The following is a 14,619-nucleotide window of genomic DNA, read 5'->3' on the forward strand; positions in this document are numbered from 1 at the left end:
ATACTTCTTTAGTCTATGTTTAATGTTGTTCAGGTGAGGATATTCTCACTATAAAGTTTGGTGCTTACTACAATTCAGAAATTAAGTTGGATTAAAACCTAAGAAATAGGATAAACGGAAGCAGTGGAAATTTTAGCGAAGTAGGATTCTTGCATTTTCAATGGGCTACTGCGTATAGGATATTAGTTTAAATTTCATATTTGCCTCAGGTAAAAGAAAAACAAGAGGCGGGGGGGGGGTATGCCTTTCTAAAAATAGTGCACACGGAAATAAATTGGGGGAGGACAACAAATAGAGTCTATGTTCTGAATAGCAGCTATCACAAGACAAGGGTAAAATTCTAGTTAATTGACTTCTTGCTATCTCAGAAAGGGTTTGGGTTAGGAAAATGAAACTTTCAGGGATGAATCTACAGACTAAAGTATGTTCAGGGAAGGTCTTTTGAAGAAACTTCCTCCACTCCTTCTCCTTCTAGAGGGCCCTGACCTTTGATGACCTTTAAAAATATGTGTGCTATAAGAGTGAAACCTTGCAAAATAGATCTTCTGCTTAATTGAAGTAAAATTCGGGTAAAATTGGGTAAAATTCTAGTTAATTGACTTCTTGCTATCTCGGAAAGGGTTTTGGTTAGGAAAATGAAACTTTCAGGGATGGGTCCACAGGCCAGAGTATGTCCCGGGAAGGTGTTTTAAAGTACCTACCTCCACTCCTTCTCCCTCTAGAGGGCCCTGAAATTTGCCTACATGACAGGTCTATACCCATTGAAATTTTGAAAAAACAACATTTTACCTTAATTGTCAGTTACCAGTTGCTTTTTCTCTGCCTTTAGTTCTGAAAATGCAATTTTTGTTATTTGAGTAGAATTGCGAGCCATATCAATGTTTTTTTTCAAAATTTAGGAAATGTATTTGCATATCTTTAAAACCTTATAAAATGGAATTGAGCAAAGTTATGAACCTGAAAACAATTTTGGGTAAAATTCTAGTTAATTGACTTCTAGCTATCTCGGGTGTTTCTCGTATAATACCTGAGTAGACATACCATATATATATATATATATATATATATATATATATATATATATATATATATATATATATATATATATATATATATATATATATATATATATATATATATATAACTTATGGTAGAAGCAATTATTATATTCGTAAAGAGCATAAAAAAGGCATCGAATGGTATGTTCACTTTATTGGCAAGTCAGTTACATGAACTGCTATAACTTTACCAATTTCTCATTCGATGCTCTTTCCAGGATTGCAAGTAGCCTATAACAATCAACACAATTGCAATCAGTGGCGTACTTAGGGGCGGAGGGACGGTTAGCGGCTGTACTAGACCTGAGGTGCCAGACTAACTTTTTTTGTCAATACTCTGTTATATTATGATAACGATGCTTGGAGACAGTGCTACTGAGTGCTGAAAACCCTACCTACGCCTCTCGTTGCAGTTTTGACCCAGACCTATCTAATAGGACCAGATATAGGCTAATTATAGCCTATACCCAGGGGACCATTGGTTATACTTGGATTTCATAACTGACATAGGGTCAAGATGAACACACTACTCGATGACTTTTATATGGTCTTTTTAGATATAACAATCGCTTCACTCTAAAATACAATTTGAAGCACTTAAATGGACCCTAAGCCACCCCTAATTCCTGACGAGAATAGTGACAATACATAAAACATAGAACTAGCGCATTCCTTATTTTATACTCCTTTTCAATATAATAGTCATTACCCTGACCAATGAACCCCACTTCCCCTGGTGGTTCCATATAAAGTCCTAAATAATATTTCGTTGTTGTTTTTTGTATGGCTTTAAACTATATCTCGCCCCATCTCGGCTGAGATGCAATTGTCATAGTAGCTACTAAAGGGGTGCGACTTCACAAAAAAATATATTTTATGAAAATAAAGGTAGAAAAAAGATTATTTTTCAAATTTTACGGGTGAGGGTGATTTTTTTTTTACAGTGAAAATACCATAAAAGGTATTCTTCAAAATCAAGGGAAGGGGTCAGTTCCGATTGGTGCCACTGAGTAAACGCTATAGTCTATCTGATCATTAAAAATTTTACGTTAAAAATTTACTTAATATATTTTTGGTTCAGTTACATATGGACAGGCAATGTGGTTTAAAAACTATTTCATTCTATATCTCACCTATTTCACAATATGGGCTATCTCACTTTTTTTTAAATTAGTAGGCTATCATATTTTATTTTGAACCAAATGGGGATGAGGAATGAGTTTCAAAATAAGCGAACCATCAGAGCCAACGGCTTTCTGTATGACTTTGTTGTTGGATTTTGTTCATATAGCCTAAACCTCAACTTTAGCCTGCACACAACTCTGAATTACGAATAGGCTACATTAGCCGAATAAGAACGTTAAATTCCAAACCAACATAAACCACCATTTGAACTTTGGCAACGAATAGTGATTAGCCTCACTACACGGATAACGTAAGAGGAGGGGGTAAAATATATTTTTCAAAATCTAGGGGGTTATTTTTTTTGCTGGTCATACAGCCATTTTCCAATCGAAATACCAAAAAAAGTCGTCTTCAAAATCTAGGGAGCAAATGCCCCCTGCCCCTCTCCGATTGACGCCCATGGGGGTGGGTCAGTAACATTGATAGCTCCACTTATATTTAGGCTAGCTTAATTTATTTACGTTTAGCCTTTCTGCGTCACTGGGGAAAATAATAATAAAAATTTTTATAATTTGAATAAGAAGGGTCCAGAATTACGGTAAAATTGAGGATCTAGAGGAGGAACGGGCCCTTCCCCCCTCCCTGCTGCAATCACCAGTGGTCAACGAATTTCATATTTTCTAGGAAACTGGAGTGTGTAATATTAACTCGGAGAGTTTCGAAATCAGTAGATATTTTTGAATTTTCCCTGATGGCGTTTTGAGGGTTTGGCTCAGATTTGAGAATTAGGGCAGAATTTGTTGTCTTGCGGTAAAAACTCACCAAAAATGGCATTTTGTTTAGCTAAAATATCTTTTGTTATTTAAAAAGGCACAACTGTCCACAGTTTCTATATAATGAGCCTCCTACTACCGCTAGTTCTATGAAAACCAAAAAAAGAAAGAAAACCAACTTAAAATAAAATAAAGAAAACCAACAGAAAATAAAATAAAGAAAACTAACAGAAAAGAAAAGAAAGAAAGCCAACGGTAAAGAATAGAAGGGGCCAAACAAAACAAAAGTAAACAAACAAACAGCAGAGAAATAAACAAACAGACGAATAAACAAACAACAGGCAATCAATTATTACAAATCTTCTCAAGGAGTATACTGCACTTCGTTAGTTTTTCAGGTTAAGTTCCAATAATTCTGTTCCTGCGGTATCAGACATGCTGAATTGCATGGTTGAATTTATATTAAGATCACGGGAGTGTATCCCTGCCTCTTCTAAAATCATGCAATTATTCTTATTCTAATAAATTTTGAGATGTAAGCTTAACCTTATTAATGTCACGTATTTCTACCATGAACGGGCTGATCTTGAAAAATTAGCTTGAAAACGCGACAGAACCATTTAGCTATGATTCGCAGTGAAAGTTAGTTTGATTTCTTTTGCAGTAAATTGAGAATTTGTTCAAAGACCCATTGCAATCAGAACATCCACTGCTAACCAAGAGAAACAATTTCAATTTTTCTTTGTTTTTCTATCTGCACAGCTAATTAAAATGCTATTGATCATTATAGTACATACAACAGTTATATTATATTTAAAAAAAATGTAACATGACCATGAAGATTCACTGAACAATGTACTCAAGCTCTGAAGAAAAGTTCAGCTTTCAAAACACCTTTCAAAACCTTGAATTATTTTTAAATCCTACCATAGCTAAATGCGCACACGGGATCGGGGGATAGGGGTAGTTTCCTTCTAGATCTATTCAACGAATCAAATTGTTTTTACATGAAACCGTCAGCAAGATATCTAACATCATTTGGTCACTCATCTTGTGCATCTAAAAAAGTCACATGGCAACCCTACTGCTGGGAAATTAGTCAGTAGCTCTGTTGCCCTAAAAAATAAAAGAAAAAAAAAAGTCGCAAATGCCCCCCAAGGGCAATTTGAAGTGTATTTGTATTTAGATTTCCGTTTTTTCTATGTCGTTAGGAATAAATAGCCTTTGGCTACTTAGAGCTGGATACTTCCTACTAGAGCTGAGCTGAATGCTTACAAGGTCGAAACATCCTAATGTTTTCAATAAGTATGGCGGGAAAATGGCGGAAGTAATTTCTGCAGAAGACTGCAAGACTGGGGTATAAACAGAAGAAACGGCCGTCGAGATGGTTATCGCAAACTGGGACTCATAGAGTAGTTAATAACACTACTACTACTAAATACTCGCCGCAGCATAAAGCCACCAGTGGCCAATACAGCTACGCACGCTCAATCTTCTTTCTATTCATAGCTTCCCTCCCTATTATCTTCAAGAACTTCCAATTTTATTTCAATCCTTTCTTAGGACTTCTTCATACCCCATTCGGGACGGCCTGTTTTCGTTTGGCCCTCGATGTGTGGTCGAAAAAGGACTATCTTTGGAAATCCGTCATCCGCAAAACGTGTACCAGCCATCTCTCTCTCTCTCTCTCTCTCTCTCTCTCTCTCTCTCTCTCTCTCTCTCTCTCTCTCTCTCTCTCTCTCTCTCTTATTTTGGACCGAGAAAATGGATAGAACAACATTTTTCTTTCAGCTTATTATTTGAAGTGTGGTTAATCAAACGGGTAACCATTGCTCTCCTTAGACAATTCTTCTGTAAAAGATCTAACAAATACTCCTCCGTCTTCCGATGAACACACTTTTCAAAATTTTACTTGACCACCATCATCACTGTAGCTTTCAATATTCAAATCTTGGTTCGCAGACATACCTTCTTATTCTTCCAAACCTTTTTCAACTGCGAAAAAAAACCTGGGCCTTGCCTGTTCTACTTTTACACCTTCACTGTATCCACCGTCTTTGCTAATAATATTACCCAGGTAAGTGAAGCTAACCCTTTGTTGAATCTTCTCGTTACCCGACATCACCGCTTCACCTTCATTTATTCCTAGTCCAATTGGCTTACTTCGTCTTCACAACGTTAATTTTCAAGCCAGCTCTTGCAACCTGAACTCTGTCATAGTCTTTAAGAGTTTTACCTTCCCATTTAATTCCCTGCTCTCCCACAGCCTTCATTATCAGAGGCGCCATTTGGGCCAAATCTTGGGGTAGGCCTGAACTCCATCTGTCCCCCCTCCCGATTCACTTCGTGTCGTGTAAGAAAAATGCTGGTTTTAGCAGCACATAGATCGAATATTCTAAGTAAAAACGCATTTTCAGCCGCCGTGTGTTGCTTGGAAATGTACAGTAACCGAATCTGGAACTCAGCCACACTGACCTCTAAGATTAATTATAACAACAAAGATGACAATCAACGAGGTTAAGTGATTAAACTGAAAGTGGAAAATTCAACCAGACTACAGGCTGGCCTTCCTCAGCAAGAAACTTTTTTATTTAAGTAAGCAATACGTCGGTGAAAGTAATCTTCATTGTTATGCTGAGGGTTGTAACCAAAATCTCGGTTTTCCTTCAGCAGAAATCTATCAGATGAAATATATTTACAAAAAGAAAAAACATAACAAGCGAAAAAAAAATATTACAACACTCAAGGTAACAAGAGGAACCGCCGAGGTTTCATCTTAGCAAAATCGTCAACAAGCTGGTCGTAGTCCAAATTTTTTATCAAATCCTTCTCTGCAAACATCAAAAGGAGGTGACTGAGACGATCATCTCCTGTTGTTGACTGCAGGTAGTTTTTCACTATTTCTAGGCTAGAAAACAAACGCTCATTGCTCGCTTTTGTCACAGGAAGTTTGGCAGCAATACGAAGTACTTTAATTACTGCTGAGTAAGCCAGTGGTAATGCCTGAAGATTGTCGACAATGTCTAGGAAGTTTTCCGGTTTTTTCTCCTCATCAAGCAATAAACACTTGGTAATACCAGCTTGAGATTCGAGAAGAATGTCGTCGATATCGCACCTCGCCGTAAAGAGCAGAAAACTGCTTGAGCAACTCTATGTCCATAAACTGGGTCGAGCTTGGATCCAAGGCTTCAAGTGTGCTCAGCACTGGCAAGTTATCTGTGAACCTTCTGTCAAATTCGGCTAGTAGACGGTCGAAAGTATCGAAGTACTCTCGCTTCATTTCATCCGCCAAAGTTGTAGTCCGATTGCCAGATTCGATGAAGTTCTTTCCTAGCGTCGAAGTTGTCAAAAATTGTTTCAGAAGCCTGGTGATCTTTTGAGTTCTTTGAGGTCGTCTTTTCTGACCAACAGAGGAGGGTCTAGTCGCGGGTTCATTCACAGCAGGTACTTCGATTTCGAGTTCTGTCGCAAACTCTCGAACTCTCGCTAGCCTTCTCGAAATGCGGTACGAATGAAGCGTCTGAGTGCAGGTCGGTGAGTCTGCTTCTTGTGGCCTGAATCAGAGTGCGCAATCGTGAAATAACCAAGTCGACGGCCTGGAGCTGCTGAGACAGCGAGTTCGTCGCTCGCATAATTGCTTCTATGTAGTGCAATTGGAAGATATCAAGGAACGATTCCATCTTCTTCTGGAGCCCAGCTGCCTCTGCCCGTGCTTCGCCGCCGGCTCCCTCACTTACAGCAGACAGCACAGCTAAAATGCATTCATATCGAAGTCTAACCTTCGATACAGATCGATACCAGTAAGACCATCGTGTGGCAGCACTTCTTTCCAGCTCAAGAACTGGCTGTTCAACAGCTTTCTGGGCCTCAACAAACAACTGATGCCGAGTGTTGCTGTTGGAAATGATTGTGTATAGAGTTGGGACCAATGAGAAAAAAGAACCAACACTGCCGACAGATTCAACACAGCTCGCAATGACCAAATTTAGCTTATTTGGAAGGCAATGAATGTAGATTGCCTGGGGCGATTTCGCTCTCAAACGAGCTTGAACACCTGAGAATCGTCTGCTCCTTACGCTTTCTCCGTCGTAGAATTGTGCGACACAGTAGTTCCAATCGAGTCCAATTCTTGTCACTATGTCATGAATGAAATTCGCTAGACTTTCAGCATCCAGGCTCTTCATGTGATAGCATCCGATTGGTCTTTCTTTTACTTTTCCTTCGTCGAAGTAAATAAGAAGAGTGACGAGCAGCTCTTTCTTCGAGTTGCCCTTCGTTTCGTCGACCAGAGCGGCAAAGCATTTGGTGCTTTTTAATTCTTGCACTATCGTGCGCTGAAGCATGGAACCGATCACCAAAATAAGATCGTTCTGGAATTCATGGGATTTGTAGCGACCGTACCGTCTCTGCAGCTTGTTAAAGATCTTAGGAGAGTGCTCTGCTAGAAGATTGCACGTCCCGACGAAATTTCCCTTGTTTGTCGAGAATTCTGTTTCGTCGTGCCCCCTATAGGCAATCCCAAATCACCTCAATAGAGCTGTTAATTTTAATAAGGCTTTTACGTGCTCTCTGTTCTTCTTGATTTCCTAGTTTCTGTCTGTCATTAAAACAGACGCGATTGGTTGCATCTCCTTGGCTTGTATGGCTTTGAACTTCGTCCATGAAACTGCACTGTCTTTTTGGCGGTCACTTCTAGTATGTTGATCGTGAACGTTAGAGATGTCTTTCCATCTTCTCACGCCGACGTCTATGAAAGGTCTAGAGACCCGTACATCTGCCCAGGAAGAGTAGACGTGGCGCTAAAGTGTCTGTAGCAGAAGCAGTAAACAGAATCATCCTGGACGGAGTACTCCAACCACGGGTGCTTTTCATAATATGAAGCATTGAATGACCGTTTCGGCTTGCCGTTCGGTGTTAATTGCGCAGGGTATTGTACTTGTTTCTTGGACATAATGGAATATTATGGCCGGCAAAGTGCCCTTTGCGGTGGAAGCTTGGCCCCCCTGGAAAATCTGGGGTGGACAGGTGCCAACCCCTGCCCCCCCCTAAATGGCGCCTCTGTTCATTATGTCCCTTAGGACAAGATCAGCCCAATGATCCATATAATGGAGATAGAAAGCAACCCTTCTTAACTCTTGATTTAGTTGGAAAGCAGCTGCTAACCGCATTTCCTACCTAATTTCTACTAAGATACCTCTTTTTCTGCTTCCCTTGATGGGACATTGAATCCACTAAAAGCACATGAGGTTGACGATAAACAAATCGTAGACCAAATGCCCAATGATGGGGCTGTCGAGTGAAAGTCATAAATATCATAATTTAGGCATCGGAAAATCTGAAGAGGGTGCAAAATTAAGTTTTAAAACAGAAGCTGGAACCTCTTACATCAGGTCAGAGCTTACTCAGGTCAGAAGCAGTAACGTCTATCCAGGATTTCTTTCTGGGGGGAGGGTTACAAAAATATTTTTTGGGGGAGGGGCGCTACAAAAATACTTTTAAAAATGTATTAAAAATTTATATTCGTTTTTGTTACGTTTTTACGAGTCGCGTAAACATTTCAGGGGTGGGTTCAAAGCCCCTAACCCCCCTGGATGCGGCCTTGGCTCAAGTCTACCCAAATAGTGAATTAAAAGTGAACTACTAAAATAGAAAATGAAACAGTAGACGGTTAAGCTGATGAGAAAACAAAAGAAATCAGCAGTGTTCCTTCTTAAAAGGATTTTAATAGAAAATACCCGAAGTTGATCAAGAGCCGCAAATTAATATATCAGTTGCAAAATGTAAAAAAGATAGACAAGAGGAAAACAAAGCTAGATACAACACATATAAAGAAGATAAAGTGAAAGGTAAGAAATGGTAAAATGACACACCTTCTGACAATATTATACTAAAAGGCACTTTTGATAGGTGACTAAATTAATAGATTGACCGTTTTTGGAATAAGCATCGCTTATAGACTTTTTTTTCTATTTAGTCGCTGTTGACCAGGGCCCTTTTTATGTTCATTAACATGGAGGTTCTGAAAGGATGAATACATCTCTTTAACACTGCAAGTTACTTATCTTTTATAGTATAATATAGTATATAGTTTTATAGTATAGTATCTTTTATTGTATAGTATGACCTTGTAAAAGCTGTTGAGACAATTACCAAGAATCAAAGTTTGGCTCATAGTGCCCTATACACTCTAAAATTGCCCCATCTACCGCTTATTTCTAACAGTTGTGGATCTACACAAACAGGTTACCTTCTCAGAGAGATATGCAAAAATGATTGTGTCTACTCGGTTGATGACTAGGATGGGATTAAGCTGCCGAGATACCTTGACCAATGGGTGTTGTAAGAAATTTTCCGAGTTTTTTTTTTTTGGGGGGGGGGGTGCCGCCAGGAGCTTTGTTTTTATCAGGATTTAGATAGAAATATTTGTATTTTCTCGCTTAGATATTTTTTTATGCTTTCCACGGGTTACACCCCCCATCGGTGATGCCCATGCTCTAGTTCCTCATAGGAATCTGCTGCCACGTACGTGGTATTTATAATTTGAATACACTAATAATAAGTAAAACAAATCTTCTTTTTGAATCTCGGCAGAACCTAATGTAAAGTTTTGATAGTTTTGCTTTATGTAAGAAGGTCAACTAAATCGATGCTGCATGTTGACACAGTAAAATCGTCACATTTTTTCGTAACTTTCTATGCTGCCCCTAAAAAAAAAAAAAAACAAAAAAAAAACAAACAAACTGGTACTTATCTGTTTTAGTGGCCCCACTCAAGAAGTGAAGTTAGGTTAACCCTAATGCAATATACCTAAGTATGATGAAAATATACTTAAGAAACAAATTGGGGCTATATATTTGCACATCAGGTGGGAGAGGGGTAAAGTATAGCGGGTCTGCATGGAAAATGTGTTAGCTACAATTATTCTGCATATTATGAAGTAAGAATTGTTTTGTAAGTTAACGCTGTCCAAATACTTTACCATACCCTCCCCCCTAATGTGCAAATATATAGCCGAAATTATATATTTCCCATCTATTCCTTCACTTGTCTTTGTGGCTCTAACGCTAAGCTGAAAGAAATTAACCTGAAAGAATCTGGTTCTGCCAGGCCAACTTCTTGAGTGTTGTAGCTATAACAGATAAGGACCCACTAAAATTCTGAATTGGGTGTTTTAACCCCACCGCAGTTTTCCGCCACCGTATGTTTTCTGCCACCCAGGAAATCTTGCATCATCAAGAGGATTAGTTGGGTCAGACGAAAGGGTCAAATATTAGGTTAGACTAAGTTTAGTTAGGCTAGGTGGGGTTAGATTAGGTTTTTAACCCATTTCTGATATTTATAACCAAGTTTAACCTAACCTAAAAGGTGGCGGAAAAACGCAGTGGCGTTAAAATACTGCTACGAAAATTCTGATACCCAGGCTATGAATAGACGGTTAAGTTATCAAAGTCAAAATTTGCGCAAGATCATTACAAATGTGGCTTACTACAAAATATGCTTTTTTTCTGCCACTGTCACTTCTGAAGGTTGTGTAATATATTTTGGTATTTCTAAGATAATTGCAAAAAAGCTCTTGCCATGTTTTTCTCAAAAGGAACAGGATGGTCTCTAGCCAATCATGCTTTGATTCACATTGCCGTACGATCATCCCTTTCAGAACAGCTTAACAAACGGTTTTTGATAATTTTATCAAATTTTTGATAATGTTATCAATTTTTTTGATAAATTTCAGAAATCTCAAAATGACGTATACGAAGGTTAGTGGTAACGATAAACTTTTAAGGTTAAAAACCTATCAGTATTTCCAGGACCGGATTTAAAGTTTTGACACTTTTAGGCCCAAGCTTTTTTGCCGCTCCATTTTAGCGAGATTTTCGGGGAGATCTACGAAAATTCTGAGATAGTGGAAGCACTGAAGAAAACGAAGCTGATGAGCCGAAAGTAATGAAAGAGAGAGGCCATACCGAACTCTTAGCTGCCATTCTTGGGAGACATCTGGCGGTTTATAAGTAGCCACAAAATTTCTGTGTTGTTTAAAATCGTTTTTCTGTGAATACACAGCGCGGCGGCGAAGTGCATCTGGCACTTAGACGATAAATCCGGTTTTTGTTAAGGAAGAAATCACTTAGTGATGATTTATTGTGCCCCTGGCATTGTGCGTCTAGTGGGCCTAGTGGGCCTATTGGTAAATCCTGGCTACTGCCAAAACCCCTCGCAATTGTTCCTACTCCGTTTCTATGTTTAACGTTAAATTGACAGATTTGTTATGCCAACAAACAGGGAAGCTATGGTTACTACATAGCCAAGGTTGCGTCACAGGAACTTTTATAAAGAAAACCTTGTCAAAATATAAACCTCGCCACCTTATTGCCTTCGGTTAAAGCATGTATCAAAATAATTTCACTTACCGTAGATAACGATATCTTAGCTTAAGACTATGTCGAGATTGAGAAGTCATATTCTGCTGTAGGCCTGTCTTGAGTCGCATAAGGATATAGTTCTGTATCTAGGAGTTACAAGCTCTTGCACCGTGAGCTACATCAGGATTTGAGTCGTCTCTCCAGAAATTTGTTCTACTGAAGTCGGCATCATATCTCTGGGCCGTATACAGGATTTTTTTTTTGGGGGGGGGGGGTAGAGAAGGACATTTTTTGGGGGGGATGTGGTACAAAAACATAAAAATGCATCAAAAATTGTGTATATTCATTTTTGTTACGTTTTTACGAGTCAGGCTACCCCCTCCCCTAGATACAGCCTTGTCATATCTACTTATAAACGAAACCAAAAGGTTTACCTTTTGGTTTTAGGAATTTTGGTTTAACCATTCCAGATGCAGCTTGCAACAAAAGATTTTTTTGGCTTCCTCCCAACAAAGATATATATTCTCTATTTTTTAAGGTTGAAAATCTACCTCTATTTCTGCTGTAGGCCTATATCTGGAGTCGCATAAGGACATACTGTTGCATCTTGGGTTACAGATTTTTATACTCTGAGCAATGACTGGCTTTGAGTCATCTCTCGGTCGTACTAAAGTCGGTATCATATCAGCCGATTACAAAAACAAAGGGTTTGACCTTTTGACTTCAACCATTTTAATTTTTCACAACCATTAAGTGACAAGGTTTCCATGCTGAATATTGTTATTTACGAGTTTTTCAACTTGTGTGTTTCGGTCGCATTCCATTAATCCTTGTTGCGGTTTATAGAAATAAGAGACGAAACAAGCGGAAATAGTGGCAAAATCTCTCATACTTCCCACGGCATTGATTCATTTTCGGCATTAGCTTGTAATTTTTGGGAATTGTTTTGTTTTATAGAGTTCATTGCCTCTTTTGGGTTCACAAATCTGTGGTGTAGTGTGACAGAACGTACTTATTAAGTTGCCATTCAATTTGAAGAAAGAATAGCTCGCTGTGCGGCTTTGTTTTTCTTTTCAAGAATCTTTTTTCCCACTCTGCTTCGGTATTCGAGTTATTCGAATACCGAATAAACGGTTATTATACCGAATAAACGGTTATTCGAGAAGCGGTATGTACCCAACATATTTTACAAACGAGTTAAAACGAAAGATTGCTTTTTGGGGATAGCTTTATTGCCTTTTAACGAAAAAAGGCTCAATACTCACAGAGATTGTATATTCTTTTCCTCTCAACTTCTGGTATTGCTAAACACACTTCAGTACCAAGCAGCCTGAGACACATCAGCGCACGCTCCTTCTCCGCTATAACCTATTCGATATTTCACTTTCTTTACCATTTTATGAAGTTCTAATTTCTTTTAAATCTTTTCCTGTGATCTCTTCCCACTCCATTTTGGGACATGGTTGCCAACTTTTTAGCCCATGAATATATCCCCTGAGCATCCAAAAATATGTCATTTTTAGCCAGATTGTGTCCATTTTTTGTCATTCATATGTCCATAGTATATCCATCTTAAAATCTCGGAAACCAGTTTTTTAAGACTTATAAACCTCTTTCAAAGTGGCCAGTTAACATTAAATATATTAAAAAAAAAAAAAAATCAATTAATACATCCATACAGAATGAACAGACGTGGAAACACAATACTCATAAAGAATATGTAAACAGTAAAAAAAAAAACTACTTGTGGGAGTTCAAGATCCATTTTCCAACCAGAATTCCCCTTGACAGGTATGGTCAGCATTTTTTTTTCCTTTGTTATTTGCCATTCACAGTACTTCTTGCCTATATCATAAGATACAATCTAGGAGCCAAGCAACGTTGCTGATCACCAGATAGAATGGGTTGCCCTCCAATCACTTTTGACTCTTGAAAAAAGCACTAGAACTTTAAATTTCCAATTGAAAGAGCTCTTTAAGAAATTTCTGCAGCACTCCTTATATACAAAGTACAATGGTCAGGAAAAAAATGAGAAAAAAAAATAAAGAAAAACAAAAGAAAAAACAAAAAAACAAAAGAAAAGCAAAAAACAAAAAAAAAATAAAGAATACATTGCGACCACATCGCTCTTTACTTCAGCAGTGCTGTTTTACTGCCTATGATTTCTGATCATTTTGAGTTTTTAGTTATCGTAAAAATTTAAATCTGCTGAATTTATTTCTGGGTTGTTATATATTCTTTGGACTATTTTGAACAAATGGCTGTCTCACAATTTCTATCAGATGTGTTTGGGGAAAAGAGAGCATCGGGAAGGGAGGACTAGTTACCCTCTTATTACTCTTCTTGCTTAATAGGGAAACAAATGTTTCAATTCAAATTGCACGAGCAGCCTTTAAAGTTCACACGGCCACACCATCCGTAAAAATCTTATATATCCCCGGACATAATCTACAACCCTTACTCCCAGGCTCTGAAGGGGGGGGGGGGGGTTGCTTAAGCCCAGAGGGTCTTGTGATATGATCTTTGGACTTCTTTTTTAATAAGATGACCGTTTCAAAATTTCTGTCGGATGCTTCTGGGGAAAAGAGAACGGAAGGGGCAGGTTGCCCTCTGATCACTTTTGACTCTTAAAAAGGGTACTAGAAGTTCTGATCCCCAATCCAATGATCCCCTTCAAAGATTATACGACAACCTCTTCCACAAAAACCTTGTATGTTAATGATGGGCAATTCGTATAAATTACAGCCCTTCTCCTGAAAGCTTTGGGGGGGGGGGGTCTCACCCACAAAATTATAATTGTTTGACCTTTCAACTATGTTGAACAAAATGGCAATTTCAAAATTTGTATTTGATGTGTTTCGAAAAATGATTGGTGGGCGGGGGCAGGTTGCTGTCCAATCACGTTTGATTCTTAAAAAAGGCAAAAGAACTTACAACTTTCAATATAATGGGCTCCTTTCGAAGTTTCGATGACAACTCTTTTCTATACGAAGCACCTTAGTAAAAAAAAAAAAAAAAAAAAAAAAAAAAAAAAAAAAAAAAAAAAAAAAAAAAAAAAAAAAAAAAAAAAAGTTGTGACCATATCACTCTTTCCTTAATAATTTTTTTTAACTGAAAATAAGGAGTAACATTAAAACTTAAAACAAACAAAAATTATTCTGTATATGAAGGGGTTGCCATCTCCTCAATACCTTGATCTTTACACTAAAGCTTTTAGCACTTTAAAAAAAGCTTACTATTCTAATTAAACGGTCTCTGTGTTTCAGTAGCCGTTCGTACAAAATTGGGAAATACAGTCACACT

General features: G+C 38.1%; 2 protein-coding genes across 6 annotated transcripts in view; one reads left to right on the top strand and one right to left on the bottom strand.

Annotated features, from left to right (window-relative positions):
- Positions 1-14,619, top strand: part of LOC136043906 (uncharacterized) — a 305,479-nt gene continuing 290,860 nt past the window's right edge. For 3 of the 5 annotated variants that reach the window (XM_065728944.1, XM_065728942.1, XM_065728943.1), the window contains exon 1: positions 1-140. The gene's annotated coding sequence lies outside the window, so the exon portion shown is untranslated. Of the gene's footprint in view, positions 210-14,619 lie in introns of all 5 variants that reach the window. The other 2 variants (XM_065728946.1, XM_065728945.1) reach the window with 2 other exon arrangements.
- On the bottom strand, positions 6,388-7,299 carry LOC136035350 (uncharacterized). The gene has a single exon (XM_065717101.1). The coding sequence runs from the start codon at positions 7,297-7,299 to the stop codon at positions 6,388-6,390; it is 912 nt and encodes a 303-aa protein (XP_065573173.1).

The sequence above is a fragment of the Artemia franciscana genome, chromosome 2, assembly GCF_032884065.1.
Source record: "Artemia franciscana chromosome 2, ASM3288406v1, whole genome shotgun sequence".
NCBI lineage: Eukaryota > Metazoa > Arthropoda > Branchiopoda > Anostraca > Artemiidae > Artemia > Artemia franciscana.